Raw genomic sequence first — 24,118 nt, 5'->3', positions numbered from 1 at the left:
AATCGCTTTTAAAGTTTTTTTTTTTTTTTTTGCCCGTTTTTTTTGTTGATATCTTTCAAAATCCATTGCATTTAAAGGGATAAACTATTTATTTTACAGCTTAATTTGACCAAAGACATTTTTATATATATAAATGCTAAACCAGGCTGGGGGTGAATTATGACCACGGGCGATGCACGTGTGTATGCGCCGAACGCGTCTTTCAGCGCTCATGGCCAAAGGAGTTTCTTTAAAAGGCTCGTGGGAAATGAAGTATACCCGGGCCTTAACCGCTCTAAATTGTAATGGACTGGAGCTCCCATCGGGAGAAATGGGAACACGGGGGCACCGCGATGCGACCGCAAAGGGCACTTTCACTTTCACGAATCAAAGTGCATGCCACTGATACAGTATACACATACCAATTAAACACACAGTTCTCCTCTCATGCGTCCTCCTCACTGGACTTTCGTTTCACTGTCATATATCTCTTTTATAGATGCCATCATTGCTTTTACCTTTCTAGATGTAATTACCGAAATCAAAACAGTCCATAAACTATACATCCTCACGAAAACTTCAGTCTGAAGGACTGTCTGAAGCGCTAGTCTGACAGGAGGATGGCTGGACCAATCGTGTGCCTGTCAGTCGAAACGGGGCTTCCCATTGATAAAAATCAGTGTTTATGTCAGTGTGTTTACATTTCTAAGCTTTTTGATTGGTTCTACACAACTTGTAACACCATATTTGGAGAGCAGAGATAGTGACGTTTCAGGAGATACCAGGAAATGCTCATAAGTGACGAGAGGAGTTGAGAAGTTCATTTCCAGCGAATTTAGTAAAACCATGTCAAATTTAATAGCCATTTAAATACCTTTACTCAATTATCTGGACTACGAAACTTTGGGAGATTATTTTTGAAAGTCTGTTCTTTGAAATTAGCTTAAAAAAAAAAAACTTTTTCATTGTTTTTCCACATTATCAGCCCATATCTTAAAATAGAACGTTGCGACTTCCGACTCATTTCGCCAGAGCGGGTCACATTTTATGTACTTTTTAAATATGTCTATTTTAGCTCAGTTTTAGTAAGTGTACTACTTAAACTTTTACATCAGTTAGTTGCCAAAGCAACATTTCTAATTTTCGTTTAAATTCAAATTTGTTTCCCATCTAACTTGTATTTTATTTTACCTTGTTAGCTGCTTTGGTGCAAATACAGAAATATTGAGATGGATATTGAATATCATCAACAGGCGGAAAAATATTTTAGTGTGTAGCTACATCAATATATCGGTATGCTGTTTTTAACTGCAGGTCTTATTTGCCATTTATCCTTTGTTTAGGTCTTTGAAAAATTCACAAAGGAATCCACATCCCTTCTGGATGAACTTACCGTCATCAATGAAAATGAGAAAGGAAGCCAGGCAGAGAAGGACAGGTATTTTATGTCTCATTATCACCAGGCATGAGCTCCTAATTATGGCTGCCATTTCAAGGGCCACTGTTTTTCTCTTAGCTATTAGCAGTTCTTAAAGGTGTAATTTAAATGATTTTAAAGGCACTGAACAATCAATGAGCTTGTTTCATTAAATGGGCATAATTTTATAGAAAACATCAACAACATATTGTTATAATCATAGGTCTTCAGAGAGCAACATCCTGCCTTCATTTGACCCCGAAACTGTCCTTCAGACTGGTGAGTGTCGATCTGTGCTGTCTGTGATCATATGCATGAAGGCATTGCTTTGAAATTGCAAAACTGCCTTTAGATGTTTCTGAAATATTTTGGGTCCGTTTGAAAACTAGTTACAAAAGCAGATTTTGGTTTGGGAATTTTAACAGCTATGCTATAATCTAGCATGTGATGTCAGTGGTGAAGCTGTTTTTCCAGCTGGCCTGTGACTCCATTCAGTTTTATTGGTGGGGTAGAGCTAGGAACTCTGCTTTAGTGCTGTTATTTCACAGTTTTGTATTTGAAGCTAAAGCTGGTTTGTATAGTCAACTTTATAAAATATATTCAGCTATATAACAAAACATTCAACATGCATTGTTTCAAAGTAGAATTAAAATGCAATTAAATTCACGTTGCTGCTGTAGTCTTTGTTTTTTTTGTTTTTTTGTAGTTTTTATTAATGCTTTTTATATTTCTGTATGAACTAAACATGCTTAATTTAATTTATTTAATTATGAATTCATTTAATTTACATTGCTACTTAACAAAAATGAACTATATTTTGTTTATTTTATTGTTTTTTACAGAATTATATTATATTGATCTTGCATCTGCACTATCTTTCCTGTAATTCTGCTGCACATTTGATATAAGTAAAACCAAAAATACTGTCAAATGAATATGAACCACTGTAACTGGAGGCAGATTTGTGAAATGAAATGTAATGGTCCAAACATTACATGTGTAATGAAGATAGTATTTATATATGAATATTTTGGAATTGAACTTTATAATATTTATTATTGAATTTTTAATGCTGTTATGTGTGAAATGTTTTCAGTTAAAATATACACTAAAATACTAAAATATTTTACAGTGTCATTGTTACACGTTACATGTTGCTGTAGTAATAACTATAAAATATGCATAATAACATGCAATTAACCCTAAACCAAACCCTTACCCCAACCCTAAACCTATAGTAAGTACATGCAGTTAATTGTTATTACTGAGTACTTAAATGTATAATTACACTGTAATACTGACACCTTAAAATAAAGTGTAACCATATATATATATATATATATTAATATAATATAATATAATATAATATAATATAATATAATATATTATTGTTGCTGTATTGGGCTAATTTAATTTATCCTTGTTTCTGTTTTGCAACTTCAATCCAATTGCTAATGTAACATCATGTAGGGCCCATTTAATTCATATTCACGCTCATGAGTTGAAAGGCAACCTATTTTCAGTTAATTCTAAATTTTGCCTAATCTTGGTTAGAGGCACAAAGAAGTACACAACAATGGCACAAAATTACTTTTTCTTCTGTATTTGAGTCTGTCACTTTGTGGTGCTTAAATTAGTTGAAATATTGACTTAATGTATTCATACTATATTAAGTCAATCTGTACTTCTTTTGTAGTAGAGCACTTGACAGACGGGGAAATTTGCCATCACATTTGCATTCATCTCTTTCTTTCTGCTTGACATGTTGACTGTGAAACACTTTATTACCGTTTACTGTGTTCACTTTTCAAGGCTTAAACCTTGATTTTTCTCTCATAAATGTTTATTTCCCCTGTTGTCTTCCTCTCTCGCAGGGCACGAGTTGCTGTCTGAGCTCCAGCAGAGGCGTTTCAACGGCTCTGAGGGTGGAGGAAGTGGCACAGCCTGGTCGCCCATGGACGACGAGCTGCTGGCTCAGCCTCAGGTGATGAAGCTCCTGGACTCTCTGAGGGAGCAGTACACAAAATATCAGGAAGTTTGCAGACAGCGCAGCAAACGCTCCCAGCTAGAAGAAATCCAGACCAAGGTCATGCAGGTAAAACGCAGTAGTACACCAATAAAATGAAAGATCACCTCTAGATAGTCAGGTTGTGTTTAAGAACTGTCCTTAGGTTGCCTCTGGTGCTTTTCAGCCCTTTTTCGTAAGGGAGGACGTAGCCTTGTGTTCTGCCAAATACATTTCTTGGTTTTTGCACCGTCATCTTTCACAAACCCACCACATGATATTGTGGAGAGCGAGGTAGTTTCAGTGTCGTCTGTGAACTATTTTGCTTTTATTTCTATGTCTAAATACCACCAATGTTTGAAAGCGAAGACCTCTTACTTCCAGTTCAGACTGTGGCTGGGCTTTGATACGATGGTGAATCAGCAGTCTTTAGTCTACAAATAGAAGTTTTTGGTGGATCTCCGCACCATACAATCTGAGTTTTTCCACAGAAAAGATTTGTCACATAATTATCTGACAAACAGTGCTGCGCTGTCTTCTTGGAAGGCTTACAAAACACACTCCCACCAAATTCCCACTGAGAATCCGATTACCATAGAGAATCACTGTTCGAGAGCAGGACTGTCGGTGCAATCGTAACTGTATATTGTGCTTTTGCTTTCTTTTTTCACTACATTAATTGATATTGATTTATATTCTTGAAAGAAATAAATTACACATTTTTCTTCAAAAATGTGGGGTCAGTCAGATAAATATTTATTTGTAAAATGTAATGAAAAATGTCTAAAGAAATTAGTTACATTTAGAATCACCAAGTATGGGGTTCAGGTCATGTAAGGTTGATGCCAAGATCAGAAGTTGTGTAACCTATGAAAGGCTCTCAAAACCACTCCTGTCAGATGAAATGTCTGTTTCCATGGTGATCAGGATATTGGGAGGTGCACATCTTGTGTGTCGGAAAAAGGAGTTTGGCCTACTTCTTACCTTCTGTGAAAAATTGCACAGGGAAGGGGGGATCATTTGTACGCCACAATGCCTGAAGCAATTACAGTCAGGAAGCCTTGCAAACTAAGCAGCGATTCTTAAAAAGTTCAGGCATCTCAGCATTAGCCAAATTAATGACTTTCTTCACAAAGCAGGTTCTCTTGCTGCTGTTCCAGACTTTTCATTTGCTCCTCTAGTTCATTGAACAACGGAAATTAATTTTTTTTCCCTGCCATTTCAGTTGTAATTCCTGTTAACTCTCAGCTATCAAATTGAGACTGAAGTTAATTAATGGATTAGTTCAGTCATAAATGAAAATTGTCATTTATTTTTTACCTTCATGTTGTTCCAAACATGTATCCTTTTTTTCTGTGCAACACAAAGGGATGAATTTTGAAAAATCTTCACAAAGAGTCTTGAAAAGCACCATAAACGCATTTAATATTATGCAATATTTGTGTTGGGAAGACACTAAAATGTTAGTGCTAATCAGTGATGATCTTCCATTTAGCTGCAGCTCTGAGATGAAATCTCGGTTTACTCTAACACTGATTTTCATTCAAAATCTGACAGCCAAAGGATTGTGCAGCCCTCGAGACATGCAACCTACATTTGTCTTTTTGTAAACAAGTACATATCTAATTAAGTAAATCTTCAATTTGAGCTCTCATCGACCTGATCCTGTCATTTAGTTAATTAGATTTGCTCTTTGTTCCTCCTGATTTATTTCCGATTAGAGGCTGCTCAGTGGCTCATGGGTCAAATGTGGTAGTGATTCACTAATTAAAGGTGTCTTTGTCTGTGTTCATGTGTCTTGTGTGCGAGCAGGTTGTGAATTGGCTGGAGGGTCCTGGCACAGATCAGCTCCGCACGCAGTGGGGGATTGGAGACTCCATTCGCGCGTCTCAGGCCTTGCAGCAGAAGCATGAGGAGATCGAGAGTCAACACAGTGTAAGTACAGCTGTCATCTCTGGCTTGTTTATGTGTTTTTTGTGAAATGTATAGCCTCTCTGAAAAGCAAAAGAGGAATTTTCAATATTGGCTTGTTATATTCAAAGACAGTCCAAAATTAGTCCAAAATTGACAAAATAGCATGATCCATACGGCTCGTGAACTATATTCTAAGTGTTCTGAAATCATATGATATCATATGATATCTAATCTTCATCATCATCATCATCTTTTTTTTTTTTTTTTTTTTTTTTTTTTTTTTTTTTTTGAGCGATTAACAAAAGAATCAGTCAGTGAGCTGACCTCAAGAACCATAAGAGTGTGTGAATTGTTATTTTGGAGTCCGTTCGTTTCAATAAACCAATCAATCCAGTCTGTAAATCATAATTCACAAATCAGAAATAAAGTCTGTAAAGTCTGTTCAGTTCAGCAACTAACTCCGTCTAGACACAGGTTAACAGCTTATGGAGGTGAAGATTATCAGTATATGCCTTTTTAACATTTTAGAGCTTAACTGCTGTGTTCACTGGTTACAACATATTTGTTACTTGGGTTTACATGTAAGGTTCAATTTGTTTAACTGGTCCCACTTTATATTAAGTGGCCTTAACTACTATGTACTTACATTTAAATTAATCATTTGATACAATGCACTTATTGTGTACATACATGTTTTTACATTGCACTTATATTTTAAAAACACCTGCATGTAATTACATCTGTAATTAATTTCTGTAATTACATCTATAATTACACTGTTGACCCATCCCTTACACCTTACGCCTACCCTTAAACCTACCCATACCACCAAAGCTTTCCCTAACCTTACCCGTATCCCACCTCAATAGCAGCAAAAGTGTTTTGCAATTCAATATGAACCCAGTAAGTACATTGTACTTATTTTTTGATGTAAGTGCATAGTAGTTAAGGCCACTTAATATAAAGTGGAACCGTTTAACTTAAGTTAATATGAACTAACAATGGATACTTCTACAGCTTTTTTCTTAGTTAATGTTAACCTTTACAATAAATTAAGATCAAAAGTTGTATCTGTTAACATTAGTTTATGCATTCACTAACATATTTTTTATGCACTATCATTAAAGGTACCACAAAAATTAAAATTATGTCATTTATTACTCACCCTTATGTTGTTCTACACCCGTAAGACCTTATTTCATCTTCGGAACACAAATTAAGATGAAATCCGATGGCTCAGTGAGGCCTCTATTGCCAGCAATGTCACCGAACCTCTCAAGATCCAGAAAGATACAAAAAACATATTTAAAACCGTTCATGTGAGTACAGTGGTTCAACCTTAATATTATAAAGCGATGAGAATATTTTGTGCTCCAAAAAAGCTTGACTTTTCAACAATATCTAGTGATGACCAATTTCAAAACACTGCTTTGAAACTTTATGAATCTTTTGTTTCGAATCAGTGTTTCCGAACCACTGATTCGGAAAAAAAGGATTTCATCAAAAATATCTTCATTCGTGTTCCAATGATGAATGAAGGTCTTACGGGTGTAGAACAACATGAGGGTGAGTAAAACGATATTATTTTCATTTTTGGCTGAACTAACCCTTTAAGAATGGTTAATTAATGCTATAAAAATATACTGCTCATTTTAGTTCATGTTAATGTATTAACTAATGTTAACAAATGAAACCTTCTTGTAAAGTGTTACCATTACTTATCTTTCAAGTTGCCTAGTGAACGAAAATTGCAGTGAAATAAAGAATATTATTTATTTTTAGCATTTTGGAGCTTAACAGTCATTTTCACTGGTTATAACATGTTTGTTACTTAGTAATATCGCAGTAAACTTTTAAACTTTTAAGATTGGCAGCGACTTTGTGGTGCTCTGAAGTTCTGAGTTGGTACTTGGCCTGAAAAGTTTGAGAACCACTGTTGAGATCAGGCATTTCATTTAAAATGTCTTATGCCACAACCATGCAGTTTATGACCTGCCAGTAGGTGGCAGTATTGTTGTATTTTAGTTGAGGGAATCGCATGCCAATCTTCTTGAATATTTATGCTTCTGATTATGCAAACTTGTTTGAGGAAATAAAAATATGTTGTATTTATATTCATGTTGAATCTTTCAGAATGCTTCAGGCTACCTAGGATATTTTAGTACATACTTCATGTAGCAAAGCTTTGTCGTGTTTACAGTCTTGATAAAATGCATTTGATTTGCTTTAAAGATGTGGTTTTCACCCACAGTCAATTTTCCTGAAGGTCAGCTGTTTGGCTGTCTGTCTCAGGAGTGGTTTGTGGTATGCTCTTGGCTTGTCAGAAGTAGTTACTGCCTCTGTGTTCAGTGTGGTTTGTGGCTCAGTGAGATCACAATCAGCCTCTTTGATTTACAGGGAACTCTGTGATGTAGAGTGGTTGGTATTCATGTTTTGTTACAGGAAGGTGTTGTTTTGGAGCGTGAGACTCGGTGGCTTTATGGTTTGTTGAACAGTGACCTCTTTGTCACGTTGAGTCAGGATCTGAGCCAATTATAGACATGGTTCAAACCGAAGGTTATGTAAAAGTGATTTCATGTTAGTCTGCATGCAAAGTGTTGCCATGGTGAGGAGCTTTTTTGGAAGATGGTTTATCTGGTGTTATTTCAGCATTCCGTAAATAGGAATTTTGGAGACAAACAATAGTCATTTATCTAGATATTTTCTAAAGAACATGGTAGTCTTTGTCTGTGCAAAAGTAAAAAAAAATGGGAGGGTATGTGGTCGTGATTGGTTGCCAGGTGTTCAGCTTGTTTTCTATGTGGTTATTTACTGGCCTCTGTGCTGTTAAGTCAATATATACACTACTGTTCAAAAGTTTGGGGCCAGTAAGATACTGTAACAGTAATATTGTTAATATATAATTTGGTAACACTTTATTTTACAGTGTCATTGTTATATATGTGCATTTACTATAGTAATAACTATAAATTATGCATAATTACATGCAACTAACCCTAAACCAAACCCTAATCCTAACCCGTAATTACATGTAGTTACTCACCATTACTCAGTAATTACAGTGTAACAAAAGCCCTATTCGGACGGGACTAGTTTTCCAAACGACGTTTGAGTAACAATTCTTATCAACCTACGTCTGTGATTTTATGTACGGATTCGGACGGGACTAACATCTCCGTGTTTATTACCGAGGTTGGAGTGTCTGTGTTTTACATGTGGGCATTTCAGAAGACCACGTGTTCAGAATGCACTTTGAAATATAAAGTAAAACGTCCTAACACATTTAGTGTTTTGTAAACATTTTATAAAAATTGTAGTGTGAAAAAACTAAACATACATTTATCATCATGATTTAATAGAACTGGGTTCTTATAATAAACCCACTGGAATAAAAAGTTTTAACTTATATAATTTACACGTTATGTAATTAAGTGCAGAAATGAAAGTAATCTTACCTGAAACTGATATTACAGTAGCCAGTCTTAACAGTTTACGTGATTTGGCTCTTCTTGTTGATAATTTTTTTTTATTTCTTCGCAGTGTACCAAACACATCTACATCCATTATCGGTGCGCAAAAAGCAGACACTTGAATACCGGCGCGATAGCGAGAGATTTTACGGTAGTTCACGTTGACCAAAACACACAAGAAAAAGCGTTTTGGAAAAAACATTTTCGGAAATCGGACGGGATTAGATTTCTCTGAGGACCGCCGAGTTTGACGAAAAACAGTAGGTAATTTGCTCTGGAATTTTTACAGAGGTCGTGTGAGAAAAAGACAGACATGGCAGATTCGGACGGGATTAAAATCTCAAAGTACGTCTGTGAAACAGATATTTCTCTAACGTCCCCCTGTGAAACTAGTCCCGTCCGAATAGGGCTAAAGACACTTTAAAATGAAGCGTAAGCTATCATTTTAATTGTAATTTATTCCTGTTGGCAAAGCTGAGTTTTCGCCATTACGCCAGTCTTCAGTGTCACTCGATCCTTCAGAAATCATTTCGGTAGCACTTTATTTTATCGTCCTGTTCCCCATGTACTTACCATGTCCTTATTATTATAGCAATTCTAATTACAATAACTGGGTAATGACTACGTACTAAACCTGAACCTACCCCTAAACCTAACCTTAGGTAAGTGCACGTACTGTAAAATAAAGTGCAGCCATCATTCCAATATGCTGATTTGGTTTTTCGAGAAACTTTTTCTTGTTATTATCAATGTTGAACACAGTTGTGCTGCTTAATAGTTTTTTAGAAACAGTAATAATAGTTATCATTGTCCAAGCATTCACCACTAGTTAGTTTTAGAATAATGATAAGCTTTTATTACATTTTAACTTGTGAAAGCTAACATGGTGTTAATTTACAAACAAAGCAATGGCCTTTTCTTGTGATGTTTAGGGGTGTTTTGGACATTCATCAATCCATAAACCACAAATGTTCTACATTTTAGAGATTTTGTCATGTTTTAGTCTTTTGTTTATGTTACGTGGGAGCCATTGTAGCCATTGGCCTGCAGGATTGGTGTACTGTGTTTATGGATCTGTGATCTTAATGAGTGCTGGTGGTTTATTTAACTGTGTCTTAACAGTCAATGTCATGCTGTTTGCTGCAGGAGTGGTTTGCCGTTTACGTGGAGCTGAACCAGCAGATCGCAGCGTTGCTGAGCGCAGGAGATGAAGAGGACCTGGTGGAGCTCAAGGGTCTGCAGCAGCAGCTCAGTGATGTCTGTTACCGGCAGGCCAGCCAATTAGAGTTCAGACAGAACGTCCTGCAGTCTGCCCATGAGTTCCACATGACTGCACAAGATGTAAGATTCTATACTATCAGATGTTATCACTAGACTTTCATGGAATCTGCACAAACAGAGTTCTAATTTAAGCTCTACAGATTTCAACAGAACACAAACATCTTGTGAATATAGATTTAAGTAGATATTTTTGGATACTTAGATGCTTTCCGCTATCTCTAGATACAGTGTAATGGTATCAGTACTGTGTAAAGTCAACATGGAATCAAAATTGACATTACTTTTCCAACGTACAGTTCCGGTCTTGTTGTGCACAGTTCACCTGTGCATGTTATTCCAAATGAAATGCAATCAAAATGTAATAACTTGCTCATCCTCTGAAATCACTTTCCCTTTCGGTTAATGGCATGAATCCCTCTTATATTTTCATCCCATCTCCTCAAATCACCTGGCTTCACTGTGGTATTTATCACTCTCTTCACAAATCCAATCCAAATTCCAGATGGATAAAATCAAGTCTCAACCTACTTTCTATTTTCCGCTTGGATTTATGTCAAATTATAGAAATAAAATGTCTTGAAGTCAATAGAAAATGCTATTCACAAGCAATTTATGCATATTTAAAGTGCCCCTATAGTGCTTTTTCAGATATGACCTTTCATGTAGTGTATAATATAGCTGTTTGTTAATGTAAAAGGTCTGCAAAGATTTAAAGATCAGAGCACGATTAATGGAGCTATTGTCTCCAAAATGAAAGAACCAATTCTGGACTGCATGAAAAGAGTTGTCAGTAATTCCATTCTTTCTTACTGCACAAATCTACATAGGATTGTAACAAATTTGCAAAATGCTCTTCATTGGTTGCCCATGAACAACCTCTAGTTTGACCCATATTTTTAGACGAGGCCTGGAAGAGTTTGTTTGGTGTTATCAACATGTCAAGAAGACACCATTTTCTGTACTGCGAAAGCAAATCCACTTTGCATGCACTTCCAGAGGATGAGGACTTGGTCTCACTTGATGCGTTAAAACCGACTCCATTGTTACTGTTCAGATCACTGTGTGTACAAGTGCTGAGGAAGCCTCCGGAACTGAAATCCAGATATGGTAATGGCCGTTTCTTTTCCAACACGTGTTGTAAATGGCAGACCAATCTCAACAGACTGAGGCATCGGACTCTAGGCTCTTAGAAAGGATGGGTTTAGAGGGACTGAATCCTTGATTGAATCATTTCAGACACTCTGAGAAAAGATGTGATGCTGCAATGTTTATTATGAGAAAATTTGTGTTTTTTGACCTTGGATGTGTGTGTGTATGTATGTATGTATGTATGTGTGTGTGTGTATGTATGTATATATATATATATATATATATATATATATATATATATATATATATATATATATATAAATAAAATAAAATAAAATAAAATAAAATAAAATAAAATAAAATAAAATAAAATATAATATAATATAATATAATATAATATAATATATATGTGTGTGTATATATTACACTGCCCTTCAAAAGTTTGGAAACACCCTAGAAAAGTGGGATTTTGGACAATATTGGCATGAATCCTTTTTAATTTGTGATAATTTTACACTGATAAGGGACAACACAAACTACGAAAACATATTTTATTACATAAACAGTTTATACATAATACAAAGATTTTGTATTTTCGATTCATCAAAATATCCACCATTAGCAGCTATCTGACCTAAAGTGGGTTATAATTGGTTCCTTGTATTCTAAACTTAATTGGCAATCAACTTGTTGAAACCCAAAAATCTTTTACAAACCTGGACCAAGTTAAAACCAGTAACCACCAGGCATCACAGCTGGCAAAGGGGCATGTCTGACTTTGACATGTATATATTGCCATTATTATGTAATCAAAATGAAAATTATTATTGCTGGTCTTCAATGATAATGTCAAGTTACTTTTTGCACCAAAAAAATGATACGGATTTATGCTGATATCGTCCAAAACCACACTTTGCCAGGGGTGTTTCCAAACCTTTGGAGGGCAGTGTGTATATATATGGAAAGCTTCTTTCTGATGCCAGTGTATGTTTGTCTCAGTTGTCCCAGCAGTTAGATGGGCTGTTGGGAATGCTCTGTGCAGACGTCGCCCCTGCAGATGGAGCTGCAATCCAGCAAACTCTAAAACATCTGGAGGAGAAACTCAAGAGCGTAGGTTAGGAAGCCCTGTTGTTCTACTCATATGCCTGATCCTATTTCATGTAATTAAAGTTTGATAAATCGGATAAAAGTTTGTTAAAACTTCTGGTGCTTATTCATTACTCTTACATAACCAGATGTTTGATTTTCAAGAACCACCAAGACATAAGGTTATTGTTCATTTTGTTATTGTGTCTGTTAGAGCTGTGTTTTTACCTGAATTATATAGAATTTTAAATAAAAGTTTTATCTTAAATTAAATACTATATACTATCCACTGTGTACTCAGCTGTCTAATGTATGAATTTTATAAGGTTATTCTGTCAACCAACATCAAAGTCTGATAGTCCGATACGTAAGAAAAGCTGCGACAGTTGAATGCACAAATTGTCCAACATTCCACACTTGATTTTTTCGGTTAAATAAGTTTATCATCTGAGCATTTGAAGTACACTTTTTCTAGTTTTTCTAGTTTTCAGTGTGAACACTACTTGAACTATTTAAAAATGGAATAAAAATGTGAATAAGTACATGAATTGGGATGCTTTTTTTTTTTTCTTTTTTGATTGACAATTCCATTTACATTTAGCAGACGCCAAAGCAACTAATTACAAAAACAAAGTATCAACTCTGACATAATTCATGAAAAAAAAGCAGAATATGTATTACTGCTTGTAGATATCTAGTTAACTATCTAATTAGTGCTTCAAAAAAAAAAGAAAAAAAAAAGTTGCCATTTTTGTGCAATATGCATCAGGTAGTCAATGGGCTTGCCGTCCCTCTCTAAAACTACTTATGCATGAGCCTAAAACGGGAGAAATGTTAAATACTACATAGAGATGTTTCCTGTCTTTCGGTTTGAGTTTCTCTTACTGTCTTCCAGAGGGTGCCTTGCAAAGTTTAAGAGAAAAAGGCCAAGTACTGCTTGACCAGATGTCTACCCAGACATCTTTTTCCTACGGCAAGGATGTAGGCATTGAGAACAAAGAGAATATCGACCACATTCACAGCGTCATGGAAGACATGCAGCTCCGCAAACAGAGGTTCCTCTCCATTTTTTTTTTTTTTTTTTTTTTTTTTATGATTTTTCATCATGGGCACAGCACTCCTGGTGAACCAAAAGAAAGGGAAGAGGGTCTGATGTGTTTGATTGTGTTTTATAGGTGTGAGGACATGGTTGATGTCAGGAGACTTAAGATGCTGCAGATGGTTCAGCTCTTCAAGTGTGAGGAAGATGCTTCACAGGTCAGAGCTTGAAATTCAAATGGAAAGACTCTTTGAAGTGGGTCTATAGTTCCTGAGGGGCTATAAGGGCTGTTTCTTTTCTTCTCAGGCGGTGGAGTGGTTAGGAGAGTTGCTCGATGCTTTGTTGAAGACTCATATTCGACTGGGAGATGATTCACAAGAAACCAAAGTGCTGCTGGAGAAACACAAGAAGTTTGTGGATGTTGCACAGGTATTTGAAACTGAAACTTATCTTCTAATACACCTTGCTTTAATAAATTGGCACATTGAAACGTATTGAATCCGCTTCTCAAGACAATGTGAAATGCTCTGTTTTCTGCTATTATTATTGTTTTTTATTTTATTTATTAGTTTTGATCCAATATTAGTTTAATCCAATTAATAGATTCTCATAGATTCAATAAATTCTAGCCTTTTATTACCTTACGACATATTATGTTGTCTTAACTACTTTTCATCCCATTATAATTTTTTATAAAATGTTGTTGTTTTATTTAAAATAATTGCATTGATCTATAAATTATTACTCCTCATAAATTATCACGGATTAATTCAATTCCTCCCTTTTTTTATGGTTGTTACAGAAGGCAAATGTGATTTCCATGTTTTCTTAAGTCATTTTCAGTATTAAAACTGCTGATACAGTGGTATGCGAAAGTTTGAGAACCCCTTGAATAATTGTGAATAATTTTAACAAAATAAGAGGTATCATACAAAATGCATGTTATTTTTTATTTAGTACTGTCCTGAGTAAGATATTTTACATAAAAGATGTTTACATTTAATCCACAAGACAAAAAAGTAGCTGAATTTATTAAAATATCTCCGTTCAAAAGTTTGGGAACCCTTGATTCTTAATACTCTGTGTGGTTACCTGATGATCCACGAACTGTTTTTTTGTTTTGTGATGGTTGTTCATGAGTTCTGAGCAGTTAAACTGAGCTCTGTTCTTCAGAAAAATCCTCCATGTCCTGCAGATTCTTCAGTTTTCAAGGATTTTTTGCATATTTGAACCTTTTCCAGCAGTGATTGTATGAATTTAAGATCCATCTTTTCACACTGAGGAGAATTGAGGGACTCAAACACAACTATTAAAAAAGGTTCAAACATTCACATTCGTTTCCTTCTGGAGCATCAGTGAATGTTTGAACCTTTTTTAAAAGTTATGTTTGAGTCCATCAATCGTCCTCAGTGTGAAAAGATGAATCTCTAAAAATGCTATTTTTCCTCATCATATGTGTGAGAAATTAATTTTCATGCTTCTTTAGTCCTGTTTACACCTAGTATTAAAGATGTGTTTTGGTCAGTCGGATCACAAGTGGACAATATTAAATACTGGTGTAAACGGGGTCTAAAACCCCGAAAGCTTGTCCGCTTTCTGCCACTTCCAGAGGTAATCTCAAACGCATTCGACCGGATTGCATTCAAAGTGTAAACGCTCATGTGGTTGAACAGCCACAGAAGATGCCTATTCTCCACCTACTGACCTAATGTGTAAACATTATGGGAAGCCTGCTAGCCTGATGGGATTTAACTTTGTCAGCTGAAGAACCAAGCTTGATTTGAAGACGAAAAACGTACCAAGTAAAATGTTCTTTCACTATTTCTAATTTCTAACATGCTCTCAGAGTTTGGTGTAGTCTTGTTGTGGCTATCAGAGCTGAAATGAAAGCTGCTGCCCTCCATGTTTTTTCTGTCGTCTCTGCTCGTGTTCATATGTAAATTGCGTGAGCTTATTTTTATCCATTATATCGAAAGATCTGAAAAACTCATACATTACCCAGCCATAAACCCTCCCCTTGAAGAAATCAGGACAGAAGTGGTTGAAAGTGGACAAAAGAGACCGATTAAAACACCTGGTGTAAACGGATATGTGTCTCCCTCGTCTATTTATGATCCGATTGACCAAAACGCATCTTAATACCAGGTGTAAACAGGGCCTTAGAGTACAATGTCGTGAGAGTATCCAGCCCACTTGGCATTAATGGTTCATTGTAAATGTTTTCTTTTCTTTCAGAGCACCTATGATTACGGCCGCCAGCTGCTGCAGGCCACAGTGGTGCTGTGCCAGTCTCTGCGTTGTACCACCCGCTCCTCAGGGGACACGCTGCCCAGACTCAACCGTGTGTGGAAACAGTTCACGGTCACGTCTGACGAGAGGCAGCACAGGCTGGAAATGGCCAGTGCCTTCCACACAGCTGCTGAGAAGGTTGGTGCAGTTTTGCGGAAAATTCTGTCATTTACTCCCCCTCATGTCATTCCAAACCTGTATGAATTTCCTTTTTCTTTGGAACACAACAGGAGAAATCTTGATGAGCAGCATGATTCGTTGGATTTTCTCCCTTTTGTGTTCCACAGAAAATATAACAGCAAATGGATTTGTACCAACATGAGGATGTGTAAATGACGGAATATTAATTTTTGGGTGAACCGCTTTAAAGATATAATTTAAACTATGTTAACTTAAACAATGTTTTAAAGCAGTTAAAGCATTGCAAAAACTTTTCATTATGAACCAAATATACAACTATGGTCTGCTTGTTGACAGTACTAAATCAAAAACTAAAGTTTTTTTTGTTTTTTTTTCCCTTGCATGTTTATTTATGTTGATGGTAGAGGAAATCTGCATATTCATGTCTATTTTTAGGCAAATGAAAACTGAGACATTTATAAACCTACAGTGGGGTTCAAAAGAATATGAATTTGCATTTTACTTATTTAATACTTTTTTTTTCTTTAGTATTATCATCATCATATAAGTGAAAATTTGAAAATATTGTACTCGAGCTGCTTTGATGCTGCAATGTATGCAAAGCCTGACGATTTTGATGTGATTGATATGATTTTCAATGTAGACTCAGACTTTCAGACCCCACTGTTTGTTAAACGAATTTTTGTAATAATAATATTGGTTATTACATTTAAGACTAGAGAAACTAGTCTGTCTCAGTCATGTGGTCACATGTGCTGTCTCCAAGCTTCCCAGCTATAATACAATGTCTAAAAGTCCCTGGCTGTGCACCGAACCAGAGCTCTGTAATATATCAGAGAGTAACTGGCGTTCTTCCTGCTTTCAGATTCTGAGAGAGAGCCCTGAATTAGCAGAGCTGATGGTGGATGTGGAGGCATATGAAGAGGTGGAGACGGTGGGGAAAGGTTTGCTGGACAGGCTCACTGTGCCAGTCATTTTCCCTGATGGGTAAGAGCCAAAAAGCCCAAGTACAGCACACTTGTCAAACTCTTCTGTCTTTTTTCTCTCAACTATCATTAGAGCTGCACGATTAATCCTTAAAACATTGCAATCATGATTTAAACACCCACACAATCTTGTTCCTAAATTACAACGATTTGGCTGTGTCTGTTAAACCTTTTGCAAAATCAACATTCAAATCTGTGTTTGCGCTTCCGCTGATCCAGAGAGAGCAATTATCACATATAGGTATGAAACGGCTTCACAAACAAAAAGTCTTTTCGGTAACACTTTACTTGAAGGGGTGTGCATAAGACTGACATGACACCTTCATAATCATGACATGACACGTGTCATGAATATGAAGGAGGTTTTATGAATGTTTATGACAACTGTCATTAAGTGTCATTCACTCAATTATGTCATTTTTAATGCAAAGATGACATTGTTTGAGATGTCCGAGTTATGACAACTTGACATAAACCAATACATCGTAACCTGTCAGTGTCTTTGTCATGACAACTTGACATTATTTAGCTTCATGGGTTAACATTACGTTAAACTGTCATGTGGTTGGTTTTGACATTGGCTGTCATGAGGCCATTATAATAGTGTCATGAATATGTATCTTGAGCTCAAGTACAGTGGTACAAATTGAACTTGTCATTAAAATGTCATTAAGTGACAATACTCTGACAAATAATTTTATAACAGCGTCATGACTATTTTTCATTTCATGTTTTTTTTTATTTTTTTTTATTAAGTTTCCTCCAACAGAAGGTCAGATAATAGACAATTTCAAATTTCGTAAAAAAGATGACACTGTTATAAAATAATGGTAACACTTTATTTTAGGGTCTTTTAACTAGTTGCTTATTACTATTAGCATTCATATGGATAAAATATTGGCTATTTATTAGTACTTATAAAGCACATATTAATGCCTTATTCTGCATGACCTTATTCTACATTCTTAATCCTACCCAATACCTAAACATAACAATTAACTATAATAAGCAGTAAATTAAGAGTTTATTGAGGGAAAAGTCATAGTTAATCGTTTATATATGTGTTCCCTATACTGAAATGTTACCAAAATAATGTAATGTAATGTTAACCCATAAAGCTAAGTAGTTTTTTTTTAAATTTGATAATTAATCTGCTATGTCATGTTTATGACAGGTTATGAAGTTTTGCTAATGTCAAGTTGTCATGACAAAGACACTGACAGGTTATGATGTGTTGGTTTATGTCAAGTTGTCGTAACAAAGACATCTCAAACAATGTCATCTTTGCATTAAAAATGACATAATTGAGCAAATGACATTTAATGACAGTTGTCATAAACATGCATAAAACCGCCTTCATATTCATGACACGTGTCATGTCAAGATTATGAAGGTGTCATGTCAGTCTTATGCACACCCCTTCAAGTAAAGTGTTACCGTCTTTTCAACCAAACAATATCATTATTTCTGTGCTACAATAATTCAAATTATCACTGAAGTACTGGGATAAAAGTTTATAGTTCGGATATAAACACTGATGTCTAAGGTAGCTATCAGAACAGAGTAATTCGGCTTTTGAAAGTAACTTGGTGCTTCAAATAGCGATTTTATCTATTACATCGTTATGCCAGTAGGTGGTGACAGGTGACTGCTAAAAAAAAGTATTTGTCATTGAATCATTCATTCAAGGTTTTTTCAAAAACACTGATTCATACAGTAATGACTTTAACATTAATATAGTAATGAAAAGATTTATTTATATATTTATTTAAAGGGCTGGGACAGTATTATATTTGCATCGCGATTCGTGGATCATTTCTGATATTCCAAATGCATCGCAAATCGATTCTGAGCTTAGTTTTTAACAGCAGTTGGTGCTCTAGGCTAGTTTTTAACCTCAAATGCTCAAGTAGCGCTGAAGAGCGCTCATGTGTTCGGCTGAGTCTGAGAATGTACTTGCACCTCAGAATGCTTTTATGATGCAAGATTAATGTAAACAGCCCACTGCAAACACCCTTGTAATTCACTTTAACCTTTTCGAACTTCATAAATGATTATTTTATAGAGTGTTCAAGTGGTGTGTGTAAGGAATTGGAAGGAAGCAGAGTACATCTGTTTCTAAAGCACGCAGTGCCATCTGCTGTTGAAAACTAAGCTCAGAATCGATTCGAGAGAGAATCACTCTACATAAAGAAAATATCAGAATCGATCCAGAATCATTTCTCGATTCGCGATGCACTGATGTATTGTCCCAGCTCTAGGAAATGCATGAATTGAAAAATATAGAGCTTGAATGCAGTGGTAGTCACTTTGAATAAGAATGCCAGCCAAATGCATAAGATGTTGCCTGCCTTTACCTCACTTATCTGTTTACTTTATTTATCCACATATAGAATGAAAATATAATTGACAGACATTTTTGCTTACCAGCAACTGTGGCTAGTAGTTTTCCAAAGTTACTGGCCACTCAGCATTTTCACTGGCCACAATTTTGACATCGATACCATGGGGAAAAACTACCATATAGATATTTGTAATTTAATCTCATAATTTGGCCACGGGTGTATTAGGCTGCTGTAACTTTAAGGCCTGACACACGGATCCATTATACTGTTACACATGCGTTAAAACATAACTGTGTTTACTTGAATGCTTGCCAAGACTGCCATTTTGACATTATTTTGTGTGTATTTGACTATTTGAGCACAATAAGCAGCAAAAAAGAACTCAATTTAGTACCAAGAGGCGGCTTTATGTGCGCGCACTTTGAGCGTCAGCACAAAATCTGCGGGATTGAGTAAAATTATGCGAAGAAAATATAGTATTGGCGTTTCAGATATTTCAGTATCGATATGTATCAAAGTCGATATTTTTGACACTACATTGCACTTAGTTTATTATTTCAGATACCTTTTTAAAAGACTACAATTATGAAATCTACATACCGGTATATTATATATAAAATTCAACCCGCCAAAGTGTTTAGTAGGAGTGACTGTGTTACACTCCACTGCTGAAAATTACCCGCATTTGGCAAAAAATACCAGTTTTACTTTTGTAAAAGAACATGTTGGCAACATTTTTCTATTTGCCTCAAACTAATTTAATGCATTAAAGCGTAATCTTTTTATATTTTATTCCTAATTTGGATTGCTTTATCGTCTTGACTTATTCAACAATCACTGAGATGGATATGTCTTGTTTTTGTCATCGTTTTCCACCATCCCCATTCGCCCTGGTTGCAGGAGCGAGCAGTTTTTTGGCAGCCCGGGCGACATGGCCTCCTCAGCCGAAAGCATCCGCGACCGGATGAAGCTAGTGGAGGAAAAGAGATTCCTACAGGAAGAGGAGCAGCAGCGGCTGGATGAAGAGGCTCTAGAGGCGGGGCCCAGTGAAAGTTGAGAACCCGATACCCCTCATGCCCTCTTGCAGGAAGTGACGCAGTCAGCAGCACAGCACCTGATCCTCACATGCTGTCTCGCTGCTCTTCCGGTCCGGTCCAGAAGTGACCCCGATCACCCGCCGTCTCTGTTGTAGTCCACCTCACCAAACCATCTTAATTTACAGAGCGCAGTTAAAGATAGACTCCACGGGCTCGCGTTGCATTGCCTGCGTGGACAGCTGAATACTAAATTGACCACATTACTTTGAACTCTCGCCTCCCTACGAAGCTTTACCTTACCTGTCGACTTTTTCTCCTCCCAGCGAGGCGCCTTGAGCTTGTAATGGTGCTACTAAACCTGTAGAATGTACATAAAGCAGCATCTTTACCCCATTTGTATCTGGAGCTCTAGATTTGTAGGCCTTTCCTGACCATAAGCATTGTATTTTCTATTTCTTTCCTTCAGCTGCTTTCTGTTGAGAATTACCAAACCTTCTCTCTTGTGCCAGTATAAATATTCATCCACAAGGCCTTTTCTGAAATGGCAGAAGATGATGTCTAACGTATAACCGGTATTGAAATGGGACGTGACAACACATCAGAAACTGAAGCTGTTGAAGTTCAACCATGAAGGTACAAAACAAAGCAAAGCTTTAAGGTCCAATGTACAGTTGTTGTTTAGAGCTTTGTTTTGATGGTAAAATGTGAAACAACAGTTTCATCTCATAAATTGTCAATGCGTACGCTGCTTGCATATGGATGCATGTCATAAAATATTAATGCCATATTTATTTTCCTTTTTTTTTTTTTTTTTTTTTTTTTCTCCTTTTTTTTGTACCTTGCATACCATTTAAATTGTATAATGCTTTTGCAATTTTTAAAAGGCTATGGTGTATTTTATGAAAATATAAGTTGTATAAAATAAATGAAGAGAAAAATTGCGCCATAAGACAGGAGAGGAAAGGCTGTCTCTTTTACTATGTCATAAAGCTGGCAGTTTGTTACAGTTTTCAGGACTTGTTACTGTATGTATGCTTTGCCTCATAATGTCCATTGCTGTACAGGAATATTCTAGCACCCATTCAATAAACATGGACTATATTACATTTTGTCATTTTTGTCAGTGCAATGCCAAATAATTGGCACTATTAGCATAATTGGTGTTTCAAAGTTTGGGGTCAGTAAAGACAAAAAAAAAAAAGTGTTTTTGAAAGAAGTCTCTCATGCTCACCAAGGCTGCATTTATTTGATCAAAGATGCAGTAAGAACAGTGAAATATTATTACAATTTAAAATTACATTTTATAATATATTAAAATAGAAAAATTATTTATTTGTGTGATTGCAAAAATCTTTTGCAACATTATAAATGTCTTTACAGTCCCATTTGATAAATCCCCATGCATATTGATTGAACTCTGGCTTGTTTTTGTATTAATAATTTCTCATAACTTCCCAAGAATACATAAGTAAAGCAGGTCATTAGTTGCTTGAGGCTTTGCTATTCACTTACATTCTCTCTGCCCTGTGCAGCATTTTAGGAGAAAGTCCTTGTCAATTATGGTTAAGATATTTTTATTTACTGAATATTTAAAGGGGTCCTTGATTATGATTTAAATTTTTTATCTTTAGTTAGTGTGTAATGTTGTTATTAGAGCATAAACAACATCTGCAAAGATACGACGTTCAAAGTTTAAAGCAAAGGGAGATATTTTCTTTTACAGAAATCGCTTTTTAAGGACTACAACAAATGGCTGGTTGGGACTACAATGAGCTTCTTCCCGGGTTAGTGACATCACAAACCCTAAAATTTACATAAACCCCGCCCCCAAGAACATGCAAAGGGGGTGGGGCTGCTTTAGAGAAGAGGAAGAGGAGTTGTAGTAGAGTGTTGTTACAATTCCGACATTTTATGCCGGACTGCTTCACAAACGAGGGTCAATTCAACACAGGATTTGCATAAAAGATTAACATGACGACACATGCGAGTCAATGAGTTGAATCAACTCCACAGCAACTACATAAATGTATCCACTAACCGTTCAGAAACGTCCAGTTGCGTTCTAAAAGTTGTAACTTCTTCCTGAGTCAGTGTCAGACTCTGGTTTGAACAATGTAAGGCTGAACACCGTTACTGACAATTGTCATTTTGGCTGCGTGAGATTCTCCAGCTTTGTTGTTGTTGAGCAACAGAATCATGAGCTGTTAAAATCTCCGCCCTCTTCTGGAAGGGGGGTCGGGGGCAGTAGCTTATTTGCATTTAAAGGGACACACAAAAACTGTTTTTGCTCACACCCAAATAGGGGCAAGTTTGATAAGCTATAATCAATGATATGTGGGGTATTTTGAGCTGAAACTTTCAGGGGACACTAGAAACTTATATTACATCTTGTAAAAAGGGCATTATAGATCCCCTATAAAGGTGCAACAATGTTTTACTGCAGATTACAACAGCTTGTCTCAAACTCTTGCTTTCTGCTTATTTACAGGCCCTAAATGATTCATTTAGTTTGTACTGGGAATCACTGACATAACTGAGTCATTTGAATAGCATTCTGATCTGATCTCACAAAACCTGTCCAGAACTTCAGTTCACATTTCACCTTTAAAAAAAAATAATTTTGACCATTAGTCTATTTATTTTATTGCAATGTTATTTTCATGTCAGTTATTTAATGAAGTTATGTTCTTAGACTTTAACTCCATATGTATCTTTTTATTTCCATATAAAGATGGAAAGGGTGTCATTTTTAGCATAAACATGCTTGTCAGGTTTCCAGAAAGCATAGTCACAGAGCTTGTGTGATGACTGGCCTGAGAATCAGAGTTTTGTCTAATAATAAACTTGAGTTTATCAGGGCTCCTGACAGATGGCATGGGTGTCATCAGGGGCCTTCTTAGGTCCTGTACTGGCCATTGGTGCTCTCTAAAGTCTATTGAATTTCTCAGCTGTCTTAGCAGCTGCTGCCTCTGTGCTGGTTTTGGGAGGACTGGTGGTATGTCTGTAACAGTGGGGAAAAAACAGATCCTCTGTGGCAACTTTCTGGGAACCTTTATGGTAGTTTAACAGGCAACCTTTTAAACCGTTCCCAGTCTTTGCACTGTGAGTTTGTCATTGAGGTTTTGTTATGCTTTAGTCTAAAATATTTAACAAAGGATTGCTCTTTTGTAGAGTGAAACTTTGGGGATGTTTGAATGCCAGCTGACTCAGTACAAGTTATTCATTAGGACTTAAAATCTGAATTTGAGAGATTAAAACAAATCTTATCCAGGAAATGACTTCAATGGTCATTGAAATGGCAATGGTCAAAATTTGTGGAAATCCTGTTTAAAGATGTTAGTAAAATGTATGATCTACTTCAATACATATTCTTTGAATTCTATAGAGAGCCTGTAGAGAGCCTATTTTTTGTTTCACAGCAAAGCCTACAATGATCTTTGAAGATGAAATGGCATCATCGTCTCCATGTTCACTGTAACGGTTATCCCATATAGCTATATAAAATGCTGAGTAATTCAATATACAATGCACAGCTGAATTGCTCTTCCATTGGTGCCCTGTTATCAGTTTCCCCACTTTATCTCAAAACATTTCCTCCATCAGGCATCGAAAGGAAGACCCCATAGCAAGACCTCAGGATGTTCTGCAACTGCTATTGTCCTCAATGGAAAAGACAACATTGTTGCAACAGTAAGTATGTGGTGTGATGCTGATCTAAAGGTCACTTTTTTGTTTCGCAGTGATCGTTTCAGAAATAAATATTACTTTTGAAAAATGTTTAAATGGTGCCTGTAAGTGATTATTTTAGGAATGCCAAGCATAAAATGACTATTACCTGACACGTGTCAATGAAAAGCACTGCTGTTCAAAAGGATTTGGGATTGGTGATGTTTGTAAAAAGTCTCTTATGCTCATTAAAGGGATAGTTCATCCAAAAATAAACATTTCATCACTTATCCTCAAGTTGTTCCAAACTGGTATGAGTTTCTCTTCTGTTGAGCACAAAAGAAGATATTTTGAAGAATGATGGTAATCAAACA

The 24,118-nt window shown here is 36.1% G+C and overlaps 1 protein-coding gene across 3 annotated transcripts in view; it reads left to right on the top strand.

The window, feature by feature from the left end:
* The window catches only part of sestd1 (SEC14 and spectrin domains 1), a 43,344-nt gene extending 22,162 nt beyond the window's left edge, over positions 1 to 21,182 (top strand). For 2 of the 3 annotated variants that reach the window (XM_048194488.1, XM_048194489.1), the window contains exons 8-19: positions 1,323 to 1,417; positions 1,620 to 1,675; positions 3,271 to 3,491; positions 5,214 to 5,336; positions 9,932 to 10,126; positions 12,155 to 12,269; positions 13,137 to 13,296; positions 13,417 to 13,498; positions 13,587 to 13,709; positions 15,516 to 15,707; positions 16,576 to 16,697; positions 19,942 to 21,182. In XM_048194488.1, coding sequence (XP_048050445.1) covers positions 1,323 to 1,417; positions 1,620 to 1,675; positions 3,271 to 3,491; positions 5,214 to 5,336; positions 9,932 to 10,126; positions 12,155 to 12,269; positions 13,137 to 13,296; positions 13,417 to 13,498; positions 13,587 to 13,709; positions 15,516 to 15,707; positions 16,576 to 16,697; positions 19,942 to 20,098 — 1,641 coding nt within the window. In that variant the 3' untranslated portion in view covers positions 20,099 to 21,182. The remainder of the gene's footprint in view (positions 1 to 1,322; positions 1,418 to 1,619; positions 1,676 to 3,270; positions 3,492 to 5,213; positions 5,337 to 9,931; positions 10,127 to 12,154; positions 12,270 to 13,136; positions 13,297 to 13,416; positions 13,499 to 13,586; positions 13,710 to 15,515; positions 15,708 to 16,575; positions 16,698 to 19,941) is intronic. The other variant, XM_048194490.1, reaches the window with a different exon arrangement.
* The last annotated feature ends 2,936 nt before the right edge of the window (positions 21,183 to 24,118 follow it).

The sequence above is a fragment of the Megalobrama amblycephala genome, linkage group LG6, assembly GCF_018812025.1.
Source record: "Megalobrama amblycephala isolate DHTTF-2021 linkage group LG6, ASM1881202v1, whole genome shotgun sequence".
Classification (NCBI taxonomy): domain Eukaryota; kingdom Metazoa; phylum Chordata; class Actinopteri; order Cypriniformes; family Xenocyprididae; genus Megalobrama; species Megalobrama amblycephala.
Note: the sequence above shows the minus strand (reverse complement) of the source record. Positions and strands in the feature narration are given on the sequence as shown.